The sequence below is a fragment of the Nyctibius grandis genome, chromosome Z (assembly GCF_013368605.1).
Source record: "Nyctibius grandis isolate bNycGra1 chromosome Z, bNycGra1.pri, whole genome shotgun sequence".
Classification (NCBI taxonomy): domain Eukaryota; kingdom Metazoa; phylum Chordata; class Aves; order Nyctibiiformes; family Nyctibiidae; genus Nyctibius; species Nyctibius grandis.
Window position 1 is genome coordinate 74,036,865 of NC_090695.1, and position 25,203 is coordinate 74,062,067.

At 42.0% G+C, this 25,203-nt stretch overlaps 1 protein-coding gene across 1 annotated transcript in view; it reads left to right on the forward strand.

The window, feature by feature from the left end:
* Positions 1-25,203, forward strand: part of MOB3B (MOB kinase activator 3B) — a 63,238-nt gene that overhangs the window by 20,513 nt on the left and 17,522 nt on the right. Inside the window, exon 2 of the mRNA XM_068423338.1 lies at positions 20,501-20,703. Coding sequence (XP_068279439.1) covers positions 20,501-20,703 — 203 coding nt within the window. The remainder of the gene's footprint in view (positions 1-20,500; positions 20,704-25,203) is intronic.

Sequence of the window (25,203 nt, forward strand, 5' to 3'; positions counted from 1 at the left end):
TATCAGGGGAGTTAAAGTTCCCATTGAGGACCAGAGCCTGTGAATGTTAAACTTCTTTCACTTGTTTGCAGAAGGCCTTGTCTACTTCTTTTTCCTGAGCAGTCTGTATCAGATACCCACCACAACAGCACCCATGTTGGTCTGCCTGCTAATCTTGATGCAGAAGCTCTTGACTGACTCCTGACCTGTCCCAAGGCATATCTCTCTCCATTCCCAATGCTCTCATGCAGCAGTTCACTCCCCTCCTGCCTTCCCTGCCCCTCCTTCCTTAAAAGCCCACATCCCTCCATTGCAGTCCTCCAGTCGTATCCACCAATGTTTATAATGTGGTCACTTAGAAAAAGTACTACAATTTCTGATGGGCTTGTAACTACCTTTTACATGGCATTTTGTGGTATAATCATAGATGGCAAATTATCCTGAAAGAGACCCTACCAAAATGTTCCTTGCTGTAACAAGTGGATGGCAGCCCCCCTCTTTCAAACCCCTTTGGGATGGCTTAGCTGACAGTGGTTCAAAATGTCCAGGAGCGGTGCTGGGAGACACAGGCAGGTGTGGCTCTCTAGGGGGGATAACAGAAGGTGTGGCAAACAAAATCAGTTACTATAAAACCTCCCAGAGTGTAGCTAGTTATACACACTTACTTGTTCAGAAAATATTTCTTGGATTATAGACCAGTGTCTTGTAGGCAAAGAGAAAAAGATAGGCTGGAAACATAGATTATGAATCAAATCACAGATAAAGTTTGAATGATTTAAAACTGAAAATTGCCTTCACAGTAGTGTGGCTGATTACAAAAAGTATAGGATATTGAAGATCAGGCTTACTAGTTACAGATCAATTTGACTTTTCTTTCCCTTCAGTAATTATAATGAAAATTCATATAAAACCATATTTTGATTTTCATAATATTTTCCTCTTGAATAAAATGGCGGTGAACAGTATCTTTCTCTTGTTTATATTTTGGCTCTGTTCAGCTGCTACGTGTCCCCAGCATTTTCCTCTATAATGTCTACATTCATCTGGTCTAGATTTAATCACCCAGATAGGAATTCAAAGCTGTGAACTTCCACCACCAATCCTGTTCCTCTGGGACTGAAGTTTTGACTTATAACCTATTTGTCAGAGTATGATCCCAAAAAGGCAAGTAGTTTGTCTTCCCATGTGAACTTCCAATACCCTTTGCAGAGCCAAATGGTGATACAAAAATCGGAGATCTCCAAACCCCCTTGCTTTCTAACTTTCCTCACGGAAGTGGGAAGCGAGGTGCGGCTGGGTAAGGAGTCCGAAAGAAAACTCAGTAACACCAGAGTGTGTTATTAAGCAGGCATTCTTTATTGCAGCGCTGGGCAGCACTGGGAATTATCCACCATGAGTGCTCCACCGGTTTGGTAAATTTTCAGAGACTATATGCCATAAAGTTATACATAGTCATAGGATTTCTGAGAACTCATTTACATAGCCAAGAGATATGCAAATGTCCATTCGCATGCGCAGTCGTCGTCGGGGGTCTTCAGATGAAGGCCGGTGGATCAGGTAGGCCACGTCCTTTGAGGCTGCAAATTCCCTTATCTCTGTCTTCCTGTGCATCCGCTCATCCCAAGGCCCAGCCATCTGAAGTGAAGACTATCCTGGAGCCTCCTTATCTTACAGCCATTACCACTTTTCAAGTTGTAAAAGCTTCCCTTTGTTTTGTATATCTATGTTAATTGAGTGTCTAAGGTATTTTCAACATCCCTTGCTCTGGGGACCCCAACTGTTTCATTCCCCCCTTTACTTGTTACTTGTAAATTCTTTTACAAAGTTTCCAAGTTTTCATATTTCATTACCTTAGGTAGGATCCAAATTTCCATAGCTAATTTCTTCAATTTATACCATAAAAGGCAATTTAAAGCTGTTAGTATAATGACAAACACTAACAATATCAGAGGTGGTGTCAAAACAGAAACACAATATAATCATTAACAGTCTCGAGTTAACTTTACGGATGTGGGTTCTGTGAGCTGGGATTTCCATGGTCCTTTGGGTGCCTTCTTGATTCTCAAGTAGTGGATCCAGGCAATGTGCTTCTCAAGCTTGACCGCAAAACTTGAAAAGGACTGCTCCATTTCTCTTCGAGAGGGTTACCTGAAATATTTTTAACGTAAACCCAATTCCCAGGTTTAAACAAATGCACTGGTGACCATAAACCATTCATAGGTTTCCTTTAAACTGGTCAGCAAAGTATATGGGTTTTCCACTACTGTATACAAACCCTTAACTATCTAATTTATTGCTCGCAAATCCTGCACCCATCGATAAGTTTTGCCATCAGGTTTTTTTAACAGGTAAAATAGGTGTGTTATACTCTGAAGAGAGAACAACATTAAGGCATAAACAAGATCAGATGCTGCCACTCAGACCACTTTATTGAACGAGAGAGCAGAGAGAAAACAAAGCAATAGGAAAGGTAGGAAGTGAGAGGAGAAAACTAAGCAGGAGAGCGGAGGGAGCAGCAGGGTTAGTCACCACCACAGATCCAGCGGTGTGCCATCGGTCCTCTTTCCTCAGTGGGGGGGGTGTACAGACGAAGAAGCAGAAGTAGACACCACCTGGAGGAGAAGGCAGGTGGTGGCAGGGGGCAGCAGCAGCAGCAGCAGCAGGGGGGGAAGCAGGGAGGCTGTAAGGATCCTGCGGCTAGTCCATGGAGTCGTGTCATGTGTCTCCATGTAGGTCTCCTCCAATGGATGTGTGTCCACAGGCCTCGGTAACAGAGCTTGTCGCTGGCAGATAGAACATGCGCACTTATCCCAAAATAACTAAACGCACCTGCTGTCTGCCCCAAAGAGTCCATTTTATGGTCCTCCACACCACCCCGTGGCTCAAAGTTTGTTATGTTGTCCCAGATCGCTGTCTTCGGGATCCCGTGGTGGTGGGAGAAGAAAAGGATAGTAAAGTAGGAAAAGAGCATTTGAACTTTTTTACAATCAGTTGGTTATAATCCTAAAATGCAAACAATCAACAGATTCAAACAATTTGTACAACGGATGGCTTCGGTTGGTGTATTCAATGCCATCCGGTGATGAGGTAGGTACGAGCTGTACAGTATTAACGGTGACAATACACAATAAGGACAACAACATTACACAACCACATAACATGTTAAAACAGAATGTGCTTAATTCACTGGGCACTTGGCAGTCATGAAAAGAATACTACACGAAGGCAATGCCTCTTTGTTTCATCGTTTAACAACTTAAATATGTCAATCGACAATTTGTCAGACAGAAATAAATTCAAACAAAATTAGTCTTCAGACCTTAGTTTAAAATACTGCTTATTGCTTTTTCAAACAGAAAGTTGTAGGCAAACATTATTTATCTCTCTGATGAAAGTTATATTGAAAAATGTGGCAGCCCTCATATGGAAATTTGTATTTTAACAATAAAGCAAACTTAAAATATTGTTCCACATAACAAATAAAACAGGACACATTTACATACCGGGTGGACAGCTTCGTCCACCGTCTTGATATGTACATAGTAATTATCTTAACAATATCTTAACAATCTTGGCAAATTTTTAACAATATCTTAACAATCTAAAGAGCAACAGTTTAAAGAGAACAGAAACTTAACAATATCTCAACAATTGAAAGAGAATAGAAAGTATCTCAGGCCATGTTGGAGGTTTACGGCTCTGGGGGATCAGAAGGAGGTGATTGTCCACAATTGCAAACACAAGGCAAATGACAATTACAGGATAAATCATAACCATAATAAGCCAGAAGATTAAGTATTCCAAGAATGATTAAAATAAAAGTTGAAAGGAAGAGTGCAACCAGAAGCGTAATTGCAGCTCCTGGTGACAGCCACATTCTGTCCTTTTTAATTCTTACGATTCGTTTGGCTATTCACAGATGAGTTTGCTGCCTGCGTTGCGACCGAGAGACTGGTGGCCACGCTGCCCTGGTCTGCTGGAGTTGGGGTCTGCATACGCAGTAGGAAAATGGATTTCCACACCCCCAACCCAAAAAGGAATGCTCCAGCACCTTCTCCTGGAAGGGCTGGAAGGCGCATGCGTGGTTTGGGGAAAAATGTGTGCAATGAGATCTAAGAGATTTTAGGTCTAGCAATGTTATTTTGATCACCAAGGATACTTGCAAGTAAGTATAGGACCCTGACAATCAGGATGCACAAACAGGTTTCACACAAGATCCTAGTTACCAAGCAATTTTCCACACAGAATTCGGATGCACCGGTTACACAATCCAGGCACACAAGCCACAAAGTTCTGATGAAGTTCTGGTCTACAAACACAACAAGTGCGGGGGTAATCGCCTCAGGGAGGCGGCACGTAAATCTTCACAAGGCTCTGGCTAAACAGGGATTTTCGTCACACAACCCCCACCCCAATCGTCCCTGAGAGGCACACACAGAAAACCGGAACTCCACACACAAGACCTCCCACCCTGTACGTCCCTGAGAGGTGAACACATAATACAGACACGTGATACAGATCAGACCTATCCGGGGTACACAGGAGAAACGAGGCAAAGTTAAAGCAGATTAGAAGCGCAAGCCAAAGTTAAAGCAGGCGAAGGGCGCAAGCTGAAGTTTAAAGCGGGTTGGAGGGTGACACTGTCGCTTTAAGGGATCCTGCCAAGTACACAAGTCATCTATAATACTTTTCACTCCTCGCCTATCTTCCAGTTCAGGGGATATTGTTTTATCCTAACAGGCCATGTTCTCTCTAAGTTTAACAACAAACCATTCTGCATTTTTAGCTTTTCCAGGCATTCCTGAGGCCCACACTCCTGGATATACCTGGTTCTTTATTTCGTGTATAATTTCTTCCCTAATTTGGCGTTCAGTGAGAGCCAAACTTAAAATTTCAATGTGACTCTTTTCTGGTATTTTAAACTCAATTTCTCCATTTTAAAATTTTATTTCAGCATTCAATTGTTCTAACAAGTCTCTTCCCAAAAGTGGCCTAGGAGCATCAGGCAGGTAGAGAAATTTATGAATTCCTACACTTTTTCCAATTTTGAATTCTAATGGTTTCAAAAAGAAAGCTTTCTCAACCTGCCCAGTTGCTCCCACAATGTTAACATTTTGTTTACTTATTGACAATAAGGTCTGATTCAATACTGAAAAAGGTGGCACCTGTATCTACTAGAAATTCTACAGTTTTCTCTCCTTTCCCAAGCTGCATTTTTACCAAGAGTTCTGCTGGGGAAGATTCCCGTGGTTCCAGTCAGTCAGCTCCAATACCAGAAACCATTACCGATTTCAGTTTCGGACAATCCTTTTTCCAATGCCCTATCTGCTTACAATACACACACATTGATCTTTCAGAAGGGGTTGATTTCCCCTCGGTGGGGCACTTGCACTTTGTCTCACAGCGTTAGTGTTATTTCCCGGTGAGTTCCGAGAGGGTCTCTGGCCCCCCTCGCGGTGCGCAGGGCAGCCGCTGCAGCACCAGCAGCCGCTCCGCCCTCACTCTGCCCCTCCGAGTCTCCCTATTCCGACACGCCTGCCATGCAGTCTCCAGCAACCTCTCTAAATCTCTCGCATCCATTCCTTGCACTTTCTGTAGCTTTCTCCTAATATCATCTGCCGATTGTCCCAAAAACAGAGATCCACTGTTCCCGGCAGAATTCCAGCCAGAATCAGAGCCTGCCCCTGGGCTCTGGCCACTTTCACAAACACCGCATTCCCCGCAGTATCCAACATTGCATCCACATCCTCCCAGTCAGGCTCCTGGGTTTTCACAATTAGTTAGATCCTTTCGCAACCTTTTCAGGATCATCCTGATAATTCCCAGCAGCATCTCCTTCTCTATCTAATCTTTCATTCTGTGCACCAACCCTTAAACACTTTTGTACAATACTACAAGCCAAGCAACATCCTTTTAACCTCCCATTTTGCTTGCTTTTTTTTTTTTTTTCCCTATCACCGGGATCATAGGGTCCTGGGGTGCTAAATTAATTCCACATTCCTTTTGTCACTCTGGGTGATTCCACAGAGTAAAGAACATATCTGCATAACCCACTTCATCCCATTTTCTTTCCCTTCTTAAAAATAACATAAGTTGTAACAAAGTATTGTAATCTAAAGTTCCATTAACAGGCCATTTTTCTCCGTCATATAACTTGTATAAAGGCCACCACTGATTGCAATATTTTATCAGAGTCTTACGACTCGCACTTCCTCCAGGTGGTCCCCCAATATCTTTCCAGTGAGTCAGAATGCAGCCCAAAGGGCTCTTTTTCAAAACTCCACCCTGTTGGTTTCCCATTCAAAAATTTATAACAGACAAAGACACGGATGGGGCCCAAACACTTACACACACACAGACAACGATTAACAATTACTACAGCCACAGTATTTCAGGTTCCCACATTTATCAATCACTTCGTCCTTCTCCGGCTGTTTCCCTCGCGGGATAACAGAACCGCGGAACTGGACTCCGCACTCGCTTTGTACGTATTTGTACGTCTCACTCACACAATCATACAAATTCAGATACAAAGTCAAGTTACAATAAACAAATTTTCCTCCGAACGTTCACTCGCCCCCCTGTCAAAACCTCGGGGAGACCAACAAAGGTACAGAGATTACAAAGTTAACAACAGCAGCTGCTACTCCCCAGATGACAAATGTCGACACAGGTTATTCAAAGATTTTCAAATACGTGTATACCAAACATATACGTATTACTACGCATATGTAACCAAATGCCACCCGGCGGGGTTCTCACGAACCGCGACTTATGAGCAGCTCCAAATACAAATGCACAAACAAACGATCGCACTAACCAGAAGATTAATATGAATCGTACATGCAAATGTCAAAATCAAATACAAATGCACAAACAAACGACTGCACTAACCGGATGATTAATACAAATCGTACATGCAGATGTATGCCACCCGGCAGGGTTCTCACGAACCGCGACTTATGAGTAGCTCCAAATGACCGGTTCCAAAAACAGAAACAAAAACAAAACAAAACAAAACAAACACAGAAAGAATGCCTTTTCTTACCAGTGGTCCTTGTCTGTCCCTGCACGGATCCGCCGAGTCGGAGAGTCCCTCCAGAGAAGTCTCTGGGGCCGGCCAAGGGAGTCTCCCACCCAGGGGTCCTGCAGCTGGACAGAGAGTCTCCTGACTGGCTCGCCAAAACTGATACAAAAATCGGAGATCTCCAAACCCCTTTGCTTTCTAACTTTCCTCACTGAAGTGGGAAGCTAGGTGCGGCTGGGTAAGGAGTCCGAAGAAAACTCAGTAACACCAGAGTGTGTTATTAAGCAGGCATTCTTTATTGCAGTGCTGGGCAGCACTGGGAATTATCCACCATGAGTGCTCCACCGGTTTGGTAAATTTTCAGAGACTATATGCCATAAAGTTATACATAGTCATAGGATTTCCGAGAACTCATTTACATAGCCAAGAGATATGCAAATGTCCATTCGCATGCGCAGTCGTCGTCGGGGGTCTTCAGATGAAGGCCGGTGGATCAGGTAGGCCACGTCCTTTGAGGCTGCAAATTCCCTTATCTCTGTCTTCCTGTGCATCCGCTCATCCCAAGGCCCAGCCATCTGAAGTGAGACTATCCTGGAGCCTCCTTATCTTACAGCCATTACCACTTTTCAAATTGTAAAAGCTTCCCTTTGTTTTGTATATCTATGTTAATCGAGTGTCTAAGGTATTTTCAGCATCCCTTGCTCTGGGGACCCCAACTGTTTCAAAACTTAAACACAACTTAAAAGGCACCTTTTGACTGAACCTTCAATCTGTCTTAATAACTGAAAAAGAGCAGATTTTTAAATTAATTTATTTTGTTTTGTCTTCTGGATTCTGTTTTTAGCATTCATGTTTGAAACTTGTTTTCTGCAGAACCAGGAAGGCTCAAACCTTGTATTTAATTTGGGATAGATATTAAAAGATTTTGTGTATACATGTATATAAACCAGCCCAATTTTCCACGTAGTCAAATGATTCCAGGGGCTTAAGTGCTGCAAGAAAAAATGTCCATGTAGGAACACTTGTGATGATGCCGTAAGAGTTCATCATACTCCCTAAGGCAGCATGATCTCATAAGCCCTTGGAGAGGGATGGGCACAAAGTCATTTTTTAATGTCTTTCAGCCTTTACAGTGTTTGGGGAATTGTCCTGGGAATAGTCCTACTGAGAAAGTGTTCTGAATCAGGCGCAGGAGCGGAAGACTCTAATCAAGGTGATGCTTTCAGGGGAAAAATAAACAGACTAACAATGACCTCAGGTCTGTGGAGAGCAATGCAATTGGATCCATTGGGTTCAGGGTAAACTTAACTCAGAGTCCATAAGCAGAAATTTGGAAACTCTACTGAAATGTATAATAATAGACTGTCCACACTGGCGCAGTGCTGCTGTTGAACATTTTTTTGTATTTACTCATTTTTTGTTAATACAAAAGGTGACATTTCTGGGAAACGACAAGTGGGTTCCTAACCATGGTATAGCCAGAAAGTATGACGTGATGCAGAAATTAGTATGTGAAGGTCTGTGCCCTGCATGTTGAACAACACTACGCTGTAGTATCAGTCTGTTATGGGCAAATGGAGTATAACAGCCATCTCTGTCTTCTTACCACTTCTATTCTGTCCTGGTTTTTACCCTCAATATAGCATGTTTGTTGCAGGAGTTTTTTGAACACAGTCTGTAATCATTTTTCTTTGAATGTCATCGTATTTTGCAGCACAGATCCATGCTGAATCTGAGTGGTGCGCTGCAGAGCCTCCTCAATACCTTCTCGTTTCCTCAAAGTCATGTGTTGTTTTTTAAATGTAATAGATGAATTTGCTGGATTTCAGGGCATGCGCAAATAACCGCTTGCCTAAAGAGTATATTGTCTATGTTCACAGTTGTTTAGTTAGTGTTTGTAGAAATCTGCTTTTGAGGTTCAGCAAGCCTATGTGTATTTACAGATGAAGGCGCTGCATTGAAACTGTAGACATGTAACAACACATCACTAGATCCTTTCCCATGCTTCCACTTCTCATGCAGTAGCCTCTTGCAGTGCACCAACAGCTCATACTGTGCTGTTGTTAAAAATTAATTGTTTTGCTCAGTGTTTTGCTCTTGTCCTGATGGAATTGTGTGATCCAAGCACAGAAAATCAAGTACTTGGTCTTTGCAGACCATCAGTTTTATCTCATTATGGTTACTAGCAATGAACTCCTTGCTGTGAAAATGTATGAGTTCATTGCCATTGTTCTTTCAACAGTCTCACTTCCATGGCGTGTTAAGCTGTTGCTGTCAGCAGAATCACAACTGCTGCTGTGTTTATCTCTGAGATAGGAGGAAAGAAAAAGACACAATGCCTTAAGCACGTGAACTCTAGAGCCTCTCTGTATCTTCTGTCACAGGTGGAGTTCTCCAGTGTACTCATAACAAATTGCAGCCCATTAGACATTGTTTCTGTAATATTCAGCTTCCTGGTACATCACTAAAGGGTGAGTTGGCAGGCTGGCCTGTTCGGTCTCATGAAGAGGTAATGTTTTCAGACACACTGAACTGGAAATGCTGAGGGTGAGAGGAGGATTTAGGAGACTAGTATTGATGCCGTCCTCAGGATTTTAGAAATCAAAAATTAAACAATTCTCTTGTGAGCACGCAGGAGGAAATAAATCCATTTTCTCTATGGTTTATTCATGTTTTTTGTTCCACGGAAGAGCCAGCTTGAGCCCAGCACCTACAGATACTCTTCAAAATGCAAAACCGGAACACTTTTGAAAGTCTGCCTTTGCCTGCCAGCACACTGACCTGTCAGAACTCTGCTAGTAGCCATATATCAGAGAAATGGGTCTGTGGTAGTTTGAAGCTCCCCATCCAGTTTCATGGTAGTCCTTTTTTCAGTAATACACAGCTGACTTCACTCCAGGTGCTAGTAGTTACTTTGTCCTTGGCAGCACTTTCTGAGATGTAGGTGCTCTGGGTCTTACACAGTTCATTGATGCTCAGAGCCTAAGCACACAGACTCAAAGCCTGCAAGCACAAAAGACGTGGCAACTACTACCTTTGCTGCTGTGTGCCTCCTCTTTAAGGATGCTTAAGGATAATTGCTGAGCCCAGACCACATTCACCCATCGTCCTGCTTTACAAACAGGAAATTTGAAGTGTCCAGATACATACAGCTGCCAGCTGTCCGTCAGGTTTTACGCACAAGTTTTATCTGTCCTTCAATATCTTAGTTTTCAGGCTATGTTACTTACAGCGTGACTGTGTATATGCCCATAAACTTAAAAGGTGATTGATGTTATACACCATATGAGCAGTGGCAGAGAGCATGTCAACTTAAGTTAAACCTATAGATAAAAATGTATAGACATTAAAACTTTCAACATGAAGATAAATGAATGTTTTTCTCCTCAGATAAGTAATGTTAAACATAAAGATAAATCAGTCTCTTCAGCAAGAAACTTAAAAGTATATGTTTAGCTCTATTGCTGGAGTGGAGTAATCACCCTTGCTAGTGTAAGCGCACTTAGTCTTACTCTGGGTTTCTAAAGCTGTGCCAAAACAACAAAAAAATCCCTGTAAATCCCACCTTCAGTTAAATTTTCCTTGCATAATAAAAACAATGTGGGGATCTGACCAGTATTTTGGTTTCAGATATAAAGTGAAAGGAAAGACAGAAGGTTTCCATTCTGCGTCTAAGGAGTGGAGTGGTGGTATATACTGTTTTTATGCTGTACATAAAAAAGTATTTTGTTAATTTGTATGGAAAGCAGGCACTCTAAAGAAACATTTTATGATTCTGTGTTTGCATTTCTTTAAGCTTTTCATTTACGAAAATTAAGTCCTAATAAGTGTTTTCTTGTTCTTGTAAATAGAAGTAATTCCTGCATAACTAGCTTCTAGAATAAGAAATTAAGCTATAATAATAATCTTTGCCTTATTTTCCTTTCAGTTCTGTGACATTCAGTAGGCATTAGATGGAATAACAGAAAATGTTTACAGGAAGTTTTCAAGATCCAAAGAAGAGTTCATGCAGCTGAAGCTGTTGCAATGTAGAAATGTCCTTTATATAATAGTTAAAAGGTCTGTTGATAAGATGGTGTTGCCCAAGACTAGTGGGGCCTGAGGTGTTTCTGCTTAAGATAGTGTTCAAGGCTGTCAAAAATCTTTGATATTCCTTTGGTGAGTGGGAATTGGGTGATGGATGCTGAGTTAGGGAAGGATTCAGAGTGTATTAACCCTGTAAAAGATCTGTTAAAGAGAAAATTTTACTCTAGTGAAATCAAGGTGCCTCCCTTTCTGAGTTGAATTTGATAATAGAGCAAATCAACTTATTTTTGGCTAAATATGTTTTAAAATAGTCCTTTCATTTCTTCTCTTTGAAAACTTTTGGTCCTGTAGTACATTTGATTTTTATTGACTTATTTTCATTCAAAATTTTTATTAGCACATGAATCTTGCAAAAGTATTTGGTTAAGGTCAGGTTAATGCAACTTTTGAAATTGTTTCTGTAATTGTCCTCTGCTAGTGACATTAAAACAATATTATGCTGCTTAGCTTTTTGATACTTTAAAAGAAAGAAGATACTCTTGCTCATTGATTTTTTTCCAGACTCATTTTCGGTGAAATTAGTGGTAAAGCTTTTTTTGATTTCCGGGTACCAGATGGAGCCCTAGGCATCTGAAGAGACAGATGTTATCTCTTCATGACATATTGGAAGAATCTGTTTAAATGATAGTAGCTTTCTTTGTGTGGTCAATAGTATGTTTTGAGTGCCTTGTAAATCCAGCCGTCATTGGCCTATATTTTAATAGTAAAGATAGTCTTATGGGGCATATGCAATCAAAATATTCAAATCCTCTTTATATGACTTCAGTTCTTGTTTTGGAATTACACTGGATCTGAAACCTGTGAGTCAGTGATGGCTTTTATGCAGGCTTCGCAGTGCGAGCGTGCGTGGGTGTGTTTGCACGTGTGGATTTGTGTGTGTGCGCGTGCGCCTGCTGACATAACCTGAAATCTCTTGGAAAGTGCTGTCTTCTGTGAGTGTGCAGTCCCATGTACTCTGGTTCCTATTCCAGAATGATCTGAAATGGGTTTCATTTTACGAGGTGAATATGTTAGTGCAAAACGCAGGAGCAGTTCCAGGAGCAGGCCTTAACCCCCTGGGCTAGAGTCATGCTGTGTCTTCTGCTGCCTTCTGACATCGCAAGTCTTTTCCTTTCAGCGTAGCGGCTTCAGGATGTCACAAAGAGTGCAGCTGCCCAGGTTCATCAGTTTTCTGTTGATAAACATACTTCCCTGGAAAACAGTAGAAAGAGATTTGAGTGTCGTCAGCTCTGGAAATACCGCCAAAAAACCTGAGTGATACGTAAAGACAGACAACACTACCTTCTCTGGCTCTGTTCTCAAATGAAAACAGTCACCACTGCCTTTGGTACTGAACCTCATGCAACCAGTGCATACCGGGTGTGTGCTGAGCATCCCTCAGAGGAACACCGGATATCCTGTTAGTGTTTGAACATCAGTTCAAACAGTTTAAATGGGAGGGAGGGACTGACCTCTTCCAGTAAGTCAGTTCTGAGAAAACAAGGGAAGCAAAATTTCGTGTGCCTGGGGAGGTCCTCAGTTGAGCAAGGGCATGGACAGGCAGCAACTGAAGACAGAGTAGCTCAGATTTCAGTTACAGACTTCTGAAGAGTGAATCTGGTTTAGCTCTCTGATATTTGAGAGTGCTCAAGTGTGCTGGGAGTGTCTTTTTTCTTCAGCTGATGGGTTCATTCAGTTTTACAACCCTTTAACAGCTGTAAAAACAAAGTAACAAAAAACATCTGTTGTGTTACCCCCAGACCCAATGTTATAAAAGCAAAAATAGTTCAACATGTAAAAGCAGATTTAAAAGCCCTGACTGACTCTTGCTTGTCAGCCTGCAGAATTCTCTCTGAGGACACTGGACTTTATTCCAAGCTGCGCTGTTGTATATCAGGATTAACTCAAGCAAAGTCAGGGACCAGGATTCTGTTCTTGGGGTTTTTTCGTTCTTAGTTTTCTGGATCAGAACTTCTGATCTTACACTAAACTTCTGTTGCACACTGCTACATAATTGTCTTTCCCTATCTCATGGAAGAGCTACGTTTTACTGGAGGGAAAAATAACTTACTTAAAACGTCTAAATCACATCTCCAAGGAGCTATTGATACGCACTGAGGATATTCTCATACACATAGAAGATTCCTAAGGCAGCACAGGTATCAAAGGGACAGAAAATGACTTGCATTAGGAGACACAAGGGCTGTGATCTGAGGTGTTAAAACTGCCAGAATGTTTCTTCTAATGGCCCACTGAAAAAGAATCTACCACAGTAATCGTCTGAAGAATGAACGTTTCTTTTGTGATATTAACCTTTCAACTACTGTTACTTGTTAACATCATGCCAGCAGTTTTGGCAGATGTAAGGCATCTGTTTTTCAGTTAACTGCTATGTTGTCTGTGTCTTGGGGACAGGAGGCTCTTTTGATTCTGAGTGCATCTCCAAGACCATGCTGCTTGCTGCTTCTGATAATGTTTCATATTGCTGCGTCTTGCTGCATCAGTAAGCCCGAGAGGGGCCCTTAGAACAGCACATTTCTTCCAGTGTTCCTGTGAAATTAATAGGGAACCAGAATGTTTCTTTCTTGAAGACATCAGAAGTTAATATCAAAAATAAAAGCCCGGTTGGCCAGGGGTGCACTCAGCATAGAAAGCTGAAACCCAGAGATTGTCAGGCCATGGTAAATACTAACAACAAAGCTATTAACAAACCTCTGCCAGGTGGGGAAGAGAATTTTTCCATTGATGTCTTGTCCAGGCTCCACTGTTCATACATCCTTTTTCCTTACATTCACTCATAGGGTTAATAAACTCTCTTTTCCCATCCTAAGCTGTTACACTGACAAATGGCTGCTGTATTTTGTGTCTCAGAAGAGGCTGCATTTTGTTCACCTCTACTATTGTCTCTGCTAAGGCAGGGAGAGCTCTAAATTACTCTAATGGATCTCCAAGACTATTTTAGATTATGTCTGTATTAAAGCCATAAAAAGTTGTTCAAATACAATGCTCCAACACATCTCATTTTGTTACTATGGTGAAGATGGATTGTGCAGGACCGAGAAACGTGTTTGACGAGTTACACTGTCACACAGCCGTGACTCTGCAGCTTTTTATGGCATTCTCATTGCCTTGAAGACCTGCAGATCTATTCTAATGGGTTTATCAGCCTGATTATTGTCGGGGGTAAAACTAGCCTTGCTTGGTACAGGCAGCAGGAGTGTTCTGCTCTCTGGCATTGCAGTGTTTCTCTTCTGTTCCTCTGCAGGAGCAGAAGCAGAAGCAGAAGTAGGAAGTAACAGGGAGGAGGTCAGATTTTAGTCAGGAACAGCCATTGTAAATTTGCTTAAAATCCCAGGGGTCTGGCTTATGCAGTGCAAGGATTTAGGTCCCTCTGTCCTCTGATTTCAGGGAAAGTCAATTCAGGTGCTTTGCATACTTAGGTGTTTTCTAGTATTCGCATTATAAGACACCTCTTATGGTGAAGTTGTTAATTAAATGGCAAAATTTAGTGCCATCACCCGTTTCTTGATATACAGCAGCAGGGAGAGCTGTTGCAGATCTTCAAGTAGTGCAAAGCCTCAAACAATTTTCTGATCTGTACCCTATTCCATTTCGAGTTCTCTCCAGAACATCACGTGAGTACCTTTGTTGAAGATCTGACAGTGGGTCTGCCTGCTCATTTATTCACAGAAGAGTAACGCTGTTAGAAAAGGACACCATTTTGCTTAGAAAGCCATATAATCTCAAGAGTGTTTTCCTTTCTTCTGCTCTCTCTGATACGAGAGCAGAAAGGAGGGCAGTATCAGGAGGTTATAGGTACAGGTATAGGTAGTCTAGTTTATCCCTAATATTTTGCAGCTGTCTGCTTATTTATGTGAGGAACAAAGTCCAGCAAAACTGAGTTTGTTTTCATTGGCTCTTGAGACAGACACTTCCTTGACTAACTCACTGAGATAACATTAAACATTGGATCAGGATAGGTGTTTTTGCAGCAAAGCTTCCAGCAATAGCTGAGGGCATCTTTTGCAAATTTTTGTACTTGGGGCAGGGATAGGAGAAGGAAAACACAGAGGGAGGAGGGGAGGAAAGTGTTTGGTTCAGGTGCCTTCTCCAAATTGTTAGTTTCTGGTAACACTGTTTTCTTGCTCCTTATTATAAAACTGGAAAAAATTCTTACTTTACCAGGCTGGTATGTTTTAAGCTGTGTTAGCAGTAGTATAATGTCATTCCTTTTGCCAATGTCTCTCTTTTTTTCCCACATGTGTATTTTTAAAAAAGAATGAAATATGACTGTGGCCTGTAAAAGGATTTTCAAATGTGCAGCAAAACTTCTGTGCGCAATTGCCAAAGGGCTTACCAGCTTCCCTTGAGTACAGCAAGACTTCAAACTGCAGAAATACAGAAGGTCAAAAATGCTCATGTGTCTGGCATCACAGAAGATTTAACTGGTCAGTCGTTTTCACGTCATGTTACGGGCAGGAGCGTGAGCCAGTCAAGAACCGCATGTAACATTACAGGCAAAAAGTCTGGGTTGTTCTCTCTGGTTCCTCAGCATTGGCTTTATGGGACCATATACTTTCTGACTCTTGCCTAGAGATAATGAATCAGGCAACAAGGACAAACTGTATAATGACTTTTCTTCTGTTTCCTCTCTAAGCTGTGCAACTGACCTACTTCAGGGGAGGTCGTGATACATGCTAAGAAAGAAGATTCAAGATTGTTGTATATGAAATGAGGCAGATTTTTTTGCCTGTTGTGTTCCTCTCAGACCTTTAGTTGCTCTCCTTTATACCGACCCGATTTGGTTTCTCTAACTTTTAGCATCTCTGTCTTTTCCCACCATTTTTTTTGCATCATACAAAGAACATTTTTTCTATCAGCAGGGTTTAAATGAGGACCTTCATCATGGCATTACATCTGTGTTTTAGATCAACAGACCATTAACTTGCTGTTAATCACTGAACAAGATGGTCAGCATGCTTTTCCGTGTTATCATGACCAGCCTTTTGAGCAGATAGCCATCATAATACTGCTTTTGGGGAGTGAGTGTCATGAGAGGAGGGCCATGATACCATCTGCAGTTGTTGTGTATGTGGAATACTCAAAGAAATGACAACAGATCAACTGCATGACTCACATTGTTAGCACCGTGCTATATGTCCATTTGTTGATGGATAGATTAGATCTGGATGCTCACTCCGGCACAGGAGCAAATCACTGATAGCAAATTAAAAATGTGTAAGGAATGAAGTCAATAGCCTACAGAGAGCTGTGGGTATAAGGCTGTTTTCAAAAAGAAGGGGAAAATCCCTCCGTTTTCCGATGGAAAAGAACTTGATAAATGGATCGAGCAAGTCGAGTTTTGAAAGTTGTAGAGAGTCCTGCGCGTGTTAGGAGTAGCGTCTTCTAGCAAGTCAACAGAAGCAGAAAGGACAAGGGAGTATGGGGAGGTCAGAGCGCAGGTGAAATGACATGATTTTTCCCGTCTGCTGCTGTGGTGCATCTGTCACCAGGCTATATGGGTGCAGCTTTTCTGCAGGAGGAGGCCGTCTATTCGTACAGCACTGGCAAGTACAGCACACGCTCCAGAGAGATATGGGTATAGTCATGCTAGCTGTGTTTGTTACTGGTTATATCATGCCTATCTCACCCCCACTGAATTGTTTCCCAATTGCATATATAACCCTGAGTTAAAGGAGCTTCCACTGTGTGACTGGGACATTGGAAAGCTGCTTGCACATTCGACATAATGGGGAGCTCTGAGGTTTTGAACACCAGGTTAGCAAAAAGGACCGTTCTGTTACTTTCTTCTCGTACAGCAGCACTGGGGGTCAGCCTACAGATGAATCAAGGTTGCCAGTTCACCCATCCATAAATACTTTTTTCAGCAAGTAGCAGGTAGCTTAAAAATTGCAGTGTCATCTTTGTATTTCTTTGCCTTTTAATAACCATAACTCAGCAATCTAATTTGGTGTTTTTACATTCTATCTCTTTACGTTATCACCTTGCAGATAGTAAGACAATCATCTCACTTCTTGGAAATTATTTTCACTGTTAAAAAGAATCCAAAGTTTAAATAAATACGTGGACTTTTGGTGAGTTTTGGGTTTTTTTCTTTCTTTCTCTTCCCCTCCTTTTTTAACTACAAAGTTTCAGGAAAGGAATTATTAAACCTGGACTCCATGTTAAATGAGGGCTTGGATTGGGAGAAGGCAAAGGCTACTGTGGCTGAGCTGAATGATGGAGAACAGACTCCTTAACAAGTCAGAGATCTAAATCTAAGCTAGTCCATTCCCAAGAGCCACTCAGAATTATTATGTTCTGTGGTTGATTTATTTCTAACTATAGCAGCTGCAGTGGGAACAAAACATTAGGCCAAATTCTGACCTCAGAATATAAATCTAGAATAATTTCACTCTTGATTTTTTAAATTTTGATGGCATTACTCTGGATTCATTCTGCTGTAATTGAGATCAGAATCTGTTCTGTTGTATTAGATTTTTTTTTAATTCGTGTCTGCATTTCTACCACCCTCTTGTCTAATTTTGAACACAAAGAGCAGCAGATTGTATGTTTAAACTAGCACTGCAGGCACCTCCATAAGCTCATCTCTACCTTGAGGCTGACCAGACTTTGAGCCTCCTCTGCAATCCAGGGACCGACTGGCTGGCAGGCTCTCCAAGGCTGAAGGTTCTAGCTCACTGCACAGCCACCAATTGCTTTCAGTGGTACAACGAGGAACTTTTTAACTATTTAGGACACCATGTCAGTTTGTAAACCGGTTTTGCAGGAAGGGGAGAGAAGTCAGAGAGCCATTATGGATTCTGCCATACACAGGTGATAAATCTGTGATAGCAGCAACGTTTCACTGTTTATTTAAGAGTAAATGGAACAGAGACCGTTTTGCAAAATTGAAGAAGTTCCGCAACAGCAAATGAAACTATACAGCCTGTCTGAAAACTTAATGCATGTGAGGCGCAGTGGGAACACTGCAAGCTTATTATACACCCTAGGCTGTTCTGCACTGGCTATTTTTTTTTTCTGTGTGTTTTTTACGTGTCCTCAAATTGACTGCGTAACACATCTAAAAAGCTGTCAGGTGAAAGTCCTCACTCTCAGTAGAAACAGTGTTCTACAGCCTTTGTACTTACTGCCTGTAACTGTTAAGTGGGAACATGGGCTGCAGAGAGGTCAGCTTGGTTTATTCAGCTTGTTTTAGTCAGTTAATCAGAAGTATGAGTTTCTTCATTACAGTAGCATTCTTCAGTAACAATCGTATGTCAGCTCATGGAAGATGAAACTAATTTTTCTCCATTTTGGGACATGCCTGTTCTGGATCAGAAAATACAGTGCCTTCAAGAATTCATCTCTTAGTTCAGTGAACCAGCTTCCAGTGACAATTGCTAGCTATTCCCCTTCCCCCTTTTTTAAGACTTAACATTTTCTTGGGTATATTTTAAAAATTCTGGTTTGTGTAGCTTTTACAGTAATGTAAAGCAGGCTGCTGCTGTAGTCATTCCTGAATTTAGCCATGCTCTGATGGCTGAAATGTGATCCCCCTGCTTAATAACCAACTAACTGGGGTTTCTGTTATGTTTTTTGATTGTATTTATTTTGCCCTTGGAAATAACAACAGTCGTTTGTTATAATCCAGGTGTTTGGCTAATTACGTGGAGTTTTGATTCAAATATTGCCAAGACGTCTGTACATATTATCACTTCCGTAGCTTAGCGATGTCTCAGTTCGTGGCTTGAGCTTTTAGGCCTCCTCCTCTGTCACCTTCGATATTAGCTTTAGCATTGAGATGAATGGATGTGACACCCAAAAGCAAACATTTCTTAAGGAGATAAAGTAGTTGTGCTTTGATAGATGCGGCTGTTTCTCTGGTCCCCAGTTTGTACATCAGGAGTAAGAAGTGCTGCACTGCATCTCTAAAGCTGCTTGAAGTTATATCAAAAGAATTTGCCTCCAATAAACCCAGTACAGGCCAAAAAACCCCAAGGCACTTCCCCACGTTATCTGTACCTCAGCGATAGCAAATGTAGAGGCAGTTCAGGGATACACTGAGCAGGGATACACTTCTGCATGCTGATGTGCTTCCCCACTCGCGTGCTAACAGACTCAGCGGTGTTCTCATCAACAATGGATATACCCTGCTACGTCCTTGGCCAGGGAGTCCAAAACAAGGTGCATGTTTGTGTTGGTGGGACCCAGACTGGTTACAGTCAAGTTGATAAAATGTGTAATCCATAATCAAAAAATCTGTTTTCAGTATGGAAATTCTCACTATATGTCCTCACGTCCCCCTCAGTGAAACTAGGCATATTGTCCATTAATTCACCGCTCTTATGAGTGCTGAGCAGTATTTAACAGGAGACTAAAATTTGAAAACAAGAAAGCTTGCAACAGTGTTAATTTAATATCTCCATCTTCTTTCTGCAAGTAATAAACGTTTTTCTTGTTAAGAGCATGAGCTGGGCTTTTAGAGAGTATGGGACTGGTTAGCGGTGAGGTTTGGGTTGGTTTTTTTTTTAAAGAAGCAACAACTACAGTCATGTGGTTCACATCTGACTAAAACATGAACTATAACTGAAAATCAGGAGGATGTGTAACAAATCAAAGTAGCTGTAGAGTTTCAAGCATGGCACTAAAGTCATCATGTGTGAGGCACAATCATACCAGGAGATGAACCCTTCAGCTTTTCGGGGCAGCTCAGTGGTACACAATGCCATGCAAGATCAGTATTTAATGAAGGGTGGTTTTGAAGGAGTTATTGGTGCCGCATTGTGGATGCCTGGCTGTTTACTTGCAAGTGTTGTTTTTGCTGCTGCTTTGGAGTTTCCAGCTGTGAAGTGGTGTAACTTCTAAGGTATTTTCTGTGTCTCTTCAAGAGTTTTTCTATTAAAAGAGCAATCAGATTCATACACATAACTGTCAGGAAGGTGAAAGCAAAGGGGTTTGTCCTTTAGTCAGTTATTTCAACTTTGTTATTAAATTTGATGCCGTAAAATGCCACGGTTGAATAAGATGAGTAGAAGAGCATCTGTCACTTCCAGGACGAGCTCTGTATGTATCAGTATGGGGAACAGCCATCTCAGGATGTAAAGCCAGTGATGTTAGTGGGACAGCGTGCACTGCAGTGAAAATCACATTTCTGAGTGTTACAATACTGGATGTTCCTCCATTAGATTATTCAGGGAAAAAGGACCAGTACCTGTCAGTCTTGATACATTAAAGTTTCTTAAGTATTTGGTTATCCTTGGCGCTAGAGGTCACATAAATGTATGCATTAAGTGATCTTCTGGATTGGAAAGGAGGCCTAGGAAGTCATAACCTAGTTTGCAGTTACAAACTCATACTTTGCTCCAAAGCTGTTGTCTTGGGAGGATGACAGGATGGTTGTGACAACCCTGCCTTCTCTATTCACAGGTGTTCCCTTTCCAAAGAACTTCCTTCAGATCTGCAAGAAGATACTCTGCCGGCTTTTTCGGGTGTTTGTTCACGTCTACATCCATCACTTTGACCGTATCATCCTTATGGGGGCTGAGGCCCACGTCAATACCTGTTACAAGCATTTTTATTACTTTGTGACAGAGCTCAACCTCATAGACCGCAAAGAACTAGAGCCTTTGGTAAGTGTGGGGCCTGGGGGAAAGCTCTAAGAAATTTTCCTCCTCCCTCCACTGAGCCTTACCCACACTTGTTGCAGTGGGTCTCCTCTGGGAATAAGGTCCATGGCTGAACACAGGCAATTTAAAGGGATGAACTCTTCTTGCCTCTGTCTGTAGACCCATTCCATCTGCTGCAGTATTTGCAGGATGCTCAGTAGGCTCAGTAGAAAGAGAAAAGTGCACTGTATTTTGTATGGAAAAATACAAGGTGGGAAATACTGCCATTTGAAAATAGAGGTCCGTTTGTCTTCTGCTTCTTCCTGTACTATATATTTTATATATAATTTTATTCTGTCTTTTTTCATTGGTCAATAACAGCGTGGTACTCGTAGCAGTCCCTTGAATGCATGTGAAGGGAACAGTGGTCTATGTAAAGGTGAATTGCTTTTTTTTTTTTGTCTTTAAGTGGGTGTTTGTGAAGGTATTGTGTGTGTGAGATCCAGAGTGTGCTGTGGATCTAAGTGAGACAAATGAGGTGAGACAGAGGTTCAGACAATTAGCAGCATAGCAAAACCAGACACTTCCTTTTGGACTGAAATAGATCAAAATTAAATTAGTTGTTTCCAAAAGTAAGGCTCCAGAAATGGAAACACTTTTGCTGTTACTTGCAGATGCAAATAAAAGTGTAAGCAGAGAAGGAAAAGTAAGGTGCAATTCAGAAAGCAGTTTATGCACAAACCCTAACTGTGGGCATTTAGCCAACTTTAAAGGGGATCAGGGCAACATTTCTCCATGGGTCAGAGTTTGGAAAATACAGTGTCCTATAGCTGATTGATGAAGTGCTAGAACCACTGGGATTTTTTTTTTCCAGAGAATCGCAGAACAGCTGAGGTTGGCTGACACCTGTGGATATCATGTAGTCCAAATCCCTGCTCAAAGCAGTGTCACCTAGAGAGTGCTGCCTAGGACCAGGTCAGGTTTTCAGTTGTTCCACATAAAGGCACATTGCAAGGAGATGTATAGCATAGTTGGTATGAAACACTTCTGAAAGTGTGACAAAGTGATGTTTGCTTGTGTTTCTGTAGGAACTGGAGCTGTTGCAGGTGTGGCACATGTATATGCTTGTGTTGGGGGAGACCCTGTAAAGTGAGACAAAATGGATGGTCTTGTTTTCAGCAGTTCACAAGGCCTGCTGAAAGACACTGCGTATGGCATGTGTTGATAACTTGCAATGTATCTATGGTTGCTTTCTAGATAGGAGAACTTAATATGCCATCTAAATGTATCCTAAGGGATAGAAGGAGGCCCTGCAAAAGAGAACTTCCCTGCCAGACTAGCGATGCCAGGTTAGCTGTAGCTGTTAAATTATGAGGATGTATCACAAGCAAGATACAAAGCAGGATACCTCAGAGGTTGGAAGAGAGGCGATCTTAAGGCCATTACAGAATCCTTGCTTCCTTTGAAATACACAGAGCACAAAAATGATTTAATCCTGCAGTTGGTGGTTAGCAGTATTCCTGCACTAAGCAGACAGATGAAGGATTGCAGTCAGAGTGGTGCAGGAGGTGGCTCAAGTCCAGCAGCAGAGCAAGCTAGGAACATGCTCCGACTGGTGTGTGCTTTCCCCTTGCATTCCAGCATTCCCTCCCTTCACAAAATTATCCTTAGGATCATCATATGATGCAGTATTATTAACTTCGCTGGGATGCAGAGTCTCGCAGAAAAATGTTTCACCTGCACTGGGGAGCCACCATGTCAGCAAACTGACAAAGCTCCACCTGCTTCTGTCTTCCTGTCCTTGACTTGGGTGGGTGTCAGCAGTGTGGAAATGCAGAAAAAAACATATGTCTGTATTTTTGTCTTCAGCTGGGCAGAGAGAAGGGAAGGAGTTGCCAAACAAAAGCAGCCATTACAAATAATCTTGAATTTTAATGCGGTAGTTGAGGACAACCTGCGCCCTGCCAGGTTCACCATGGCAGGAAATGAGCCCACATTATGTCCCTTAATTAGAAAATGGGCCAAGAACTGATTAAATAAACAGACTGCCACATGCTTTAATAAACAGGAAGACAACTGATTTATCAACATAACTTCAAGAAGGGAGAATAATTGGTGAAGCCGGCAGTAGATGAATAGTAATATTAGCTTGCAGGACTTATGGTCTTTGTTTAAAATAGATTTTATCAGAGCCTTTTGCAACTCAGTGCAGCAGTTATAAAATCAAATTAAGCAAATGAGTCAAACAGGATTCCCCCTCCCATTCGGGAGTTGCATAACTTGTCCTTTCTGCAATCAAAGAGGAGGCTGCAGTTTCAAACGCTGCATATCTTTTTCCCATCCCCGTCACTATGTTAATTTGACAGATGCCCGAGTCTTTCGTAGGGCTGTTTTATGTGGGGACAAAAAAGGAAGCTGGCTCAGTCACTGACCCCACGGGTGGTCCTGAGGAAAAAAACGCATGTCCAATTGGTTAATTTGGGGGAAAAGATGACATCTGAAAGCATAGCTGCCCTCTCCTGCAGCTTACAGGCAGACAAGGCCATCTGCACCATGAGAGCTCTCAGAAGAGCTTTAAGGCATGCCTCCACAGGGAGGCTATCAGGGAGTAAACTAAGGTATGAATGTTAAGATGTAGCCTCTGCTTGGTGCTGGCCCCCTGTGTGACCAGCTTTATTTTCCACTAGCAATAGTTCACCTTAATTCACTTCTGAGCCTCTTACCATGGCCAAAACTGTCTAGCGGAGTGGTGCCTATTACCTCCATCCCACCCTCACCCTGTGTAGGTGACTGCTTGTATAGGGCACTTAAACACTTCATCTAAATGTGCTTTTTAGTGAGAATCTTAATGCAGCTGCCTCAGCACAGTAGCTTACAGTTCAAACAGCAGCCCGGCTATGGTGATTAATGCCCCTCTGCTTCCTTCCTGTGATCCCTTTTCTCTAACAATGGATTTCATAGTATGTAGGACTTAAGAAATATGCCCAAGTACTTTATAAGCACATCATGAGCAAAACAGTCTTAGTTTGGGGAATTTTACTTTATTTATTGCCAGTTAACAAAACTTCTGACTACAGATCTGGGTATTGAGGAAAAAAAGACAAAACAGTTGGTGAAGAAGCACCTTTCTTCCCCATGCTCTAATTTGGTAAAAAACTTCTCTTCCCCCCTTCCGGGTCTCAACTCACCTTCATTTTGCTACGCGTTACACTCAGCTACTCCTAATTCCTTTTGTGAGATGAGGGGCAATGCAGGAGACCAGGGATGTATGTACTGCTTCTTGCTTTTTTGTTTACCTCCACTCCAGCACGGGTATACTGTGGGACAGAGTCCCTCCGTGATATCCCTGCTCCGGTGTGGGTTGCCCATGACCCACAGTCCCTTCAGGGGTGTGGCTGCTCTGGCACAGGGCGCTTCCTTCCAAGAGTACATCTCCAACCACATCCCCAACAGTGCCACCAGCCATGTGTCCTCTTCTCTTATCGACTGTTGCTTTCTTAAATATCTATGAGCAGAGGCACCATGTGCTTCTCTGACTGGTTGAAATTTTGGCATATGATGGGTTATTTGCAGCAGTTTCAGGGGCAGCTGGAAGTAGCTGTGACTGGCCCAGTGCAGTTCATGGCTTCTTGCCACAACAAGTCACTCCCGTAACCCCCTGCTGCCAAAACCCTGCCAGTTATGCCCAGTACAAAGCATCCTCTACAAAGTAAGTCATACGCAATCTCTTGGTTAAAGCTCTGCTTTCTGTTTCCAGTGGTGTTGTGGGTTTCTTGCTTGTCTCTGGGTAATAGCTCTCTTCATGAGTTTTCCCATGTGGAATATAAGAATATTTAGCATTTGACAGAAGTATTGTGAGCCTGAATTCAACAGTGTTTGCAAAGTACTCGAAATAAGAGTTGTAATAAGAGTAGAGCTTGATCCTAGTTCAACTTCCCACCTTCAGCAGCAAGCTGGTTCCTTGACACATACAGAAGGAGTGGGAAGACCAAAACTTCCTGTGTCTTAACTTGATGTTTGCTGATTTGCTTTGCTGTTGCTTTAGGAGTTCCACTGGTGAAAATGGGAAGTGTGCAAGTACCACACCATCATGCTTCCTAGCTCTGTAGACTTCACATGAAACTAGCAGTCTGTTAGTCTGGGTTCTGAACCATGGATCCAGACACTTGTTCCCCTTCTCTCCCAAGGGGTAGATTGAATATCTTCAGAACTGCTTCACAGAACACCTTACCTCTATTAAAGTGTTCACAAGATATGCAACCGTATACTCCATCCCCACTTGTGTAAGGTGTAGCTCTTTGTAGTTAAGATGTAACTTGAGACCTTTTTTTAAATATATTTCCCTGTGACAGGTCACTCATCAGCTGTTTTTACTTTTACAGAATACAAGCTGCTGTATGCACGGCAACATAATCCCTTCCAAATAGTTTTTGATTTCTTTAGCTCAACACAGCACAAATCATTCTAAATCTGATTTTCCCTTAAAGAGACGTGAGTACCTTCTCTGTTACGCATCACTTTCCA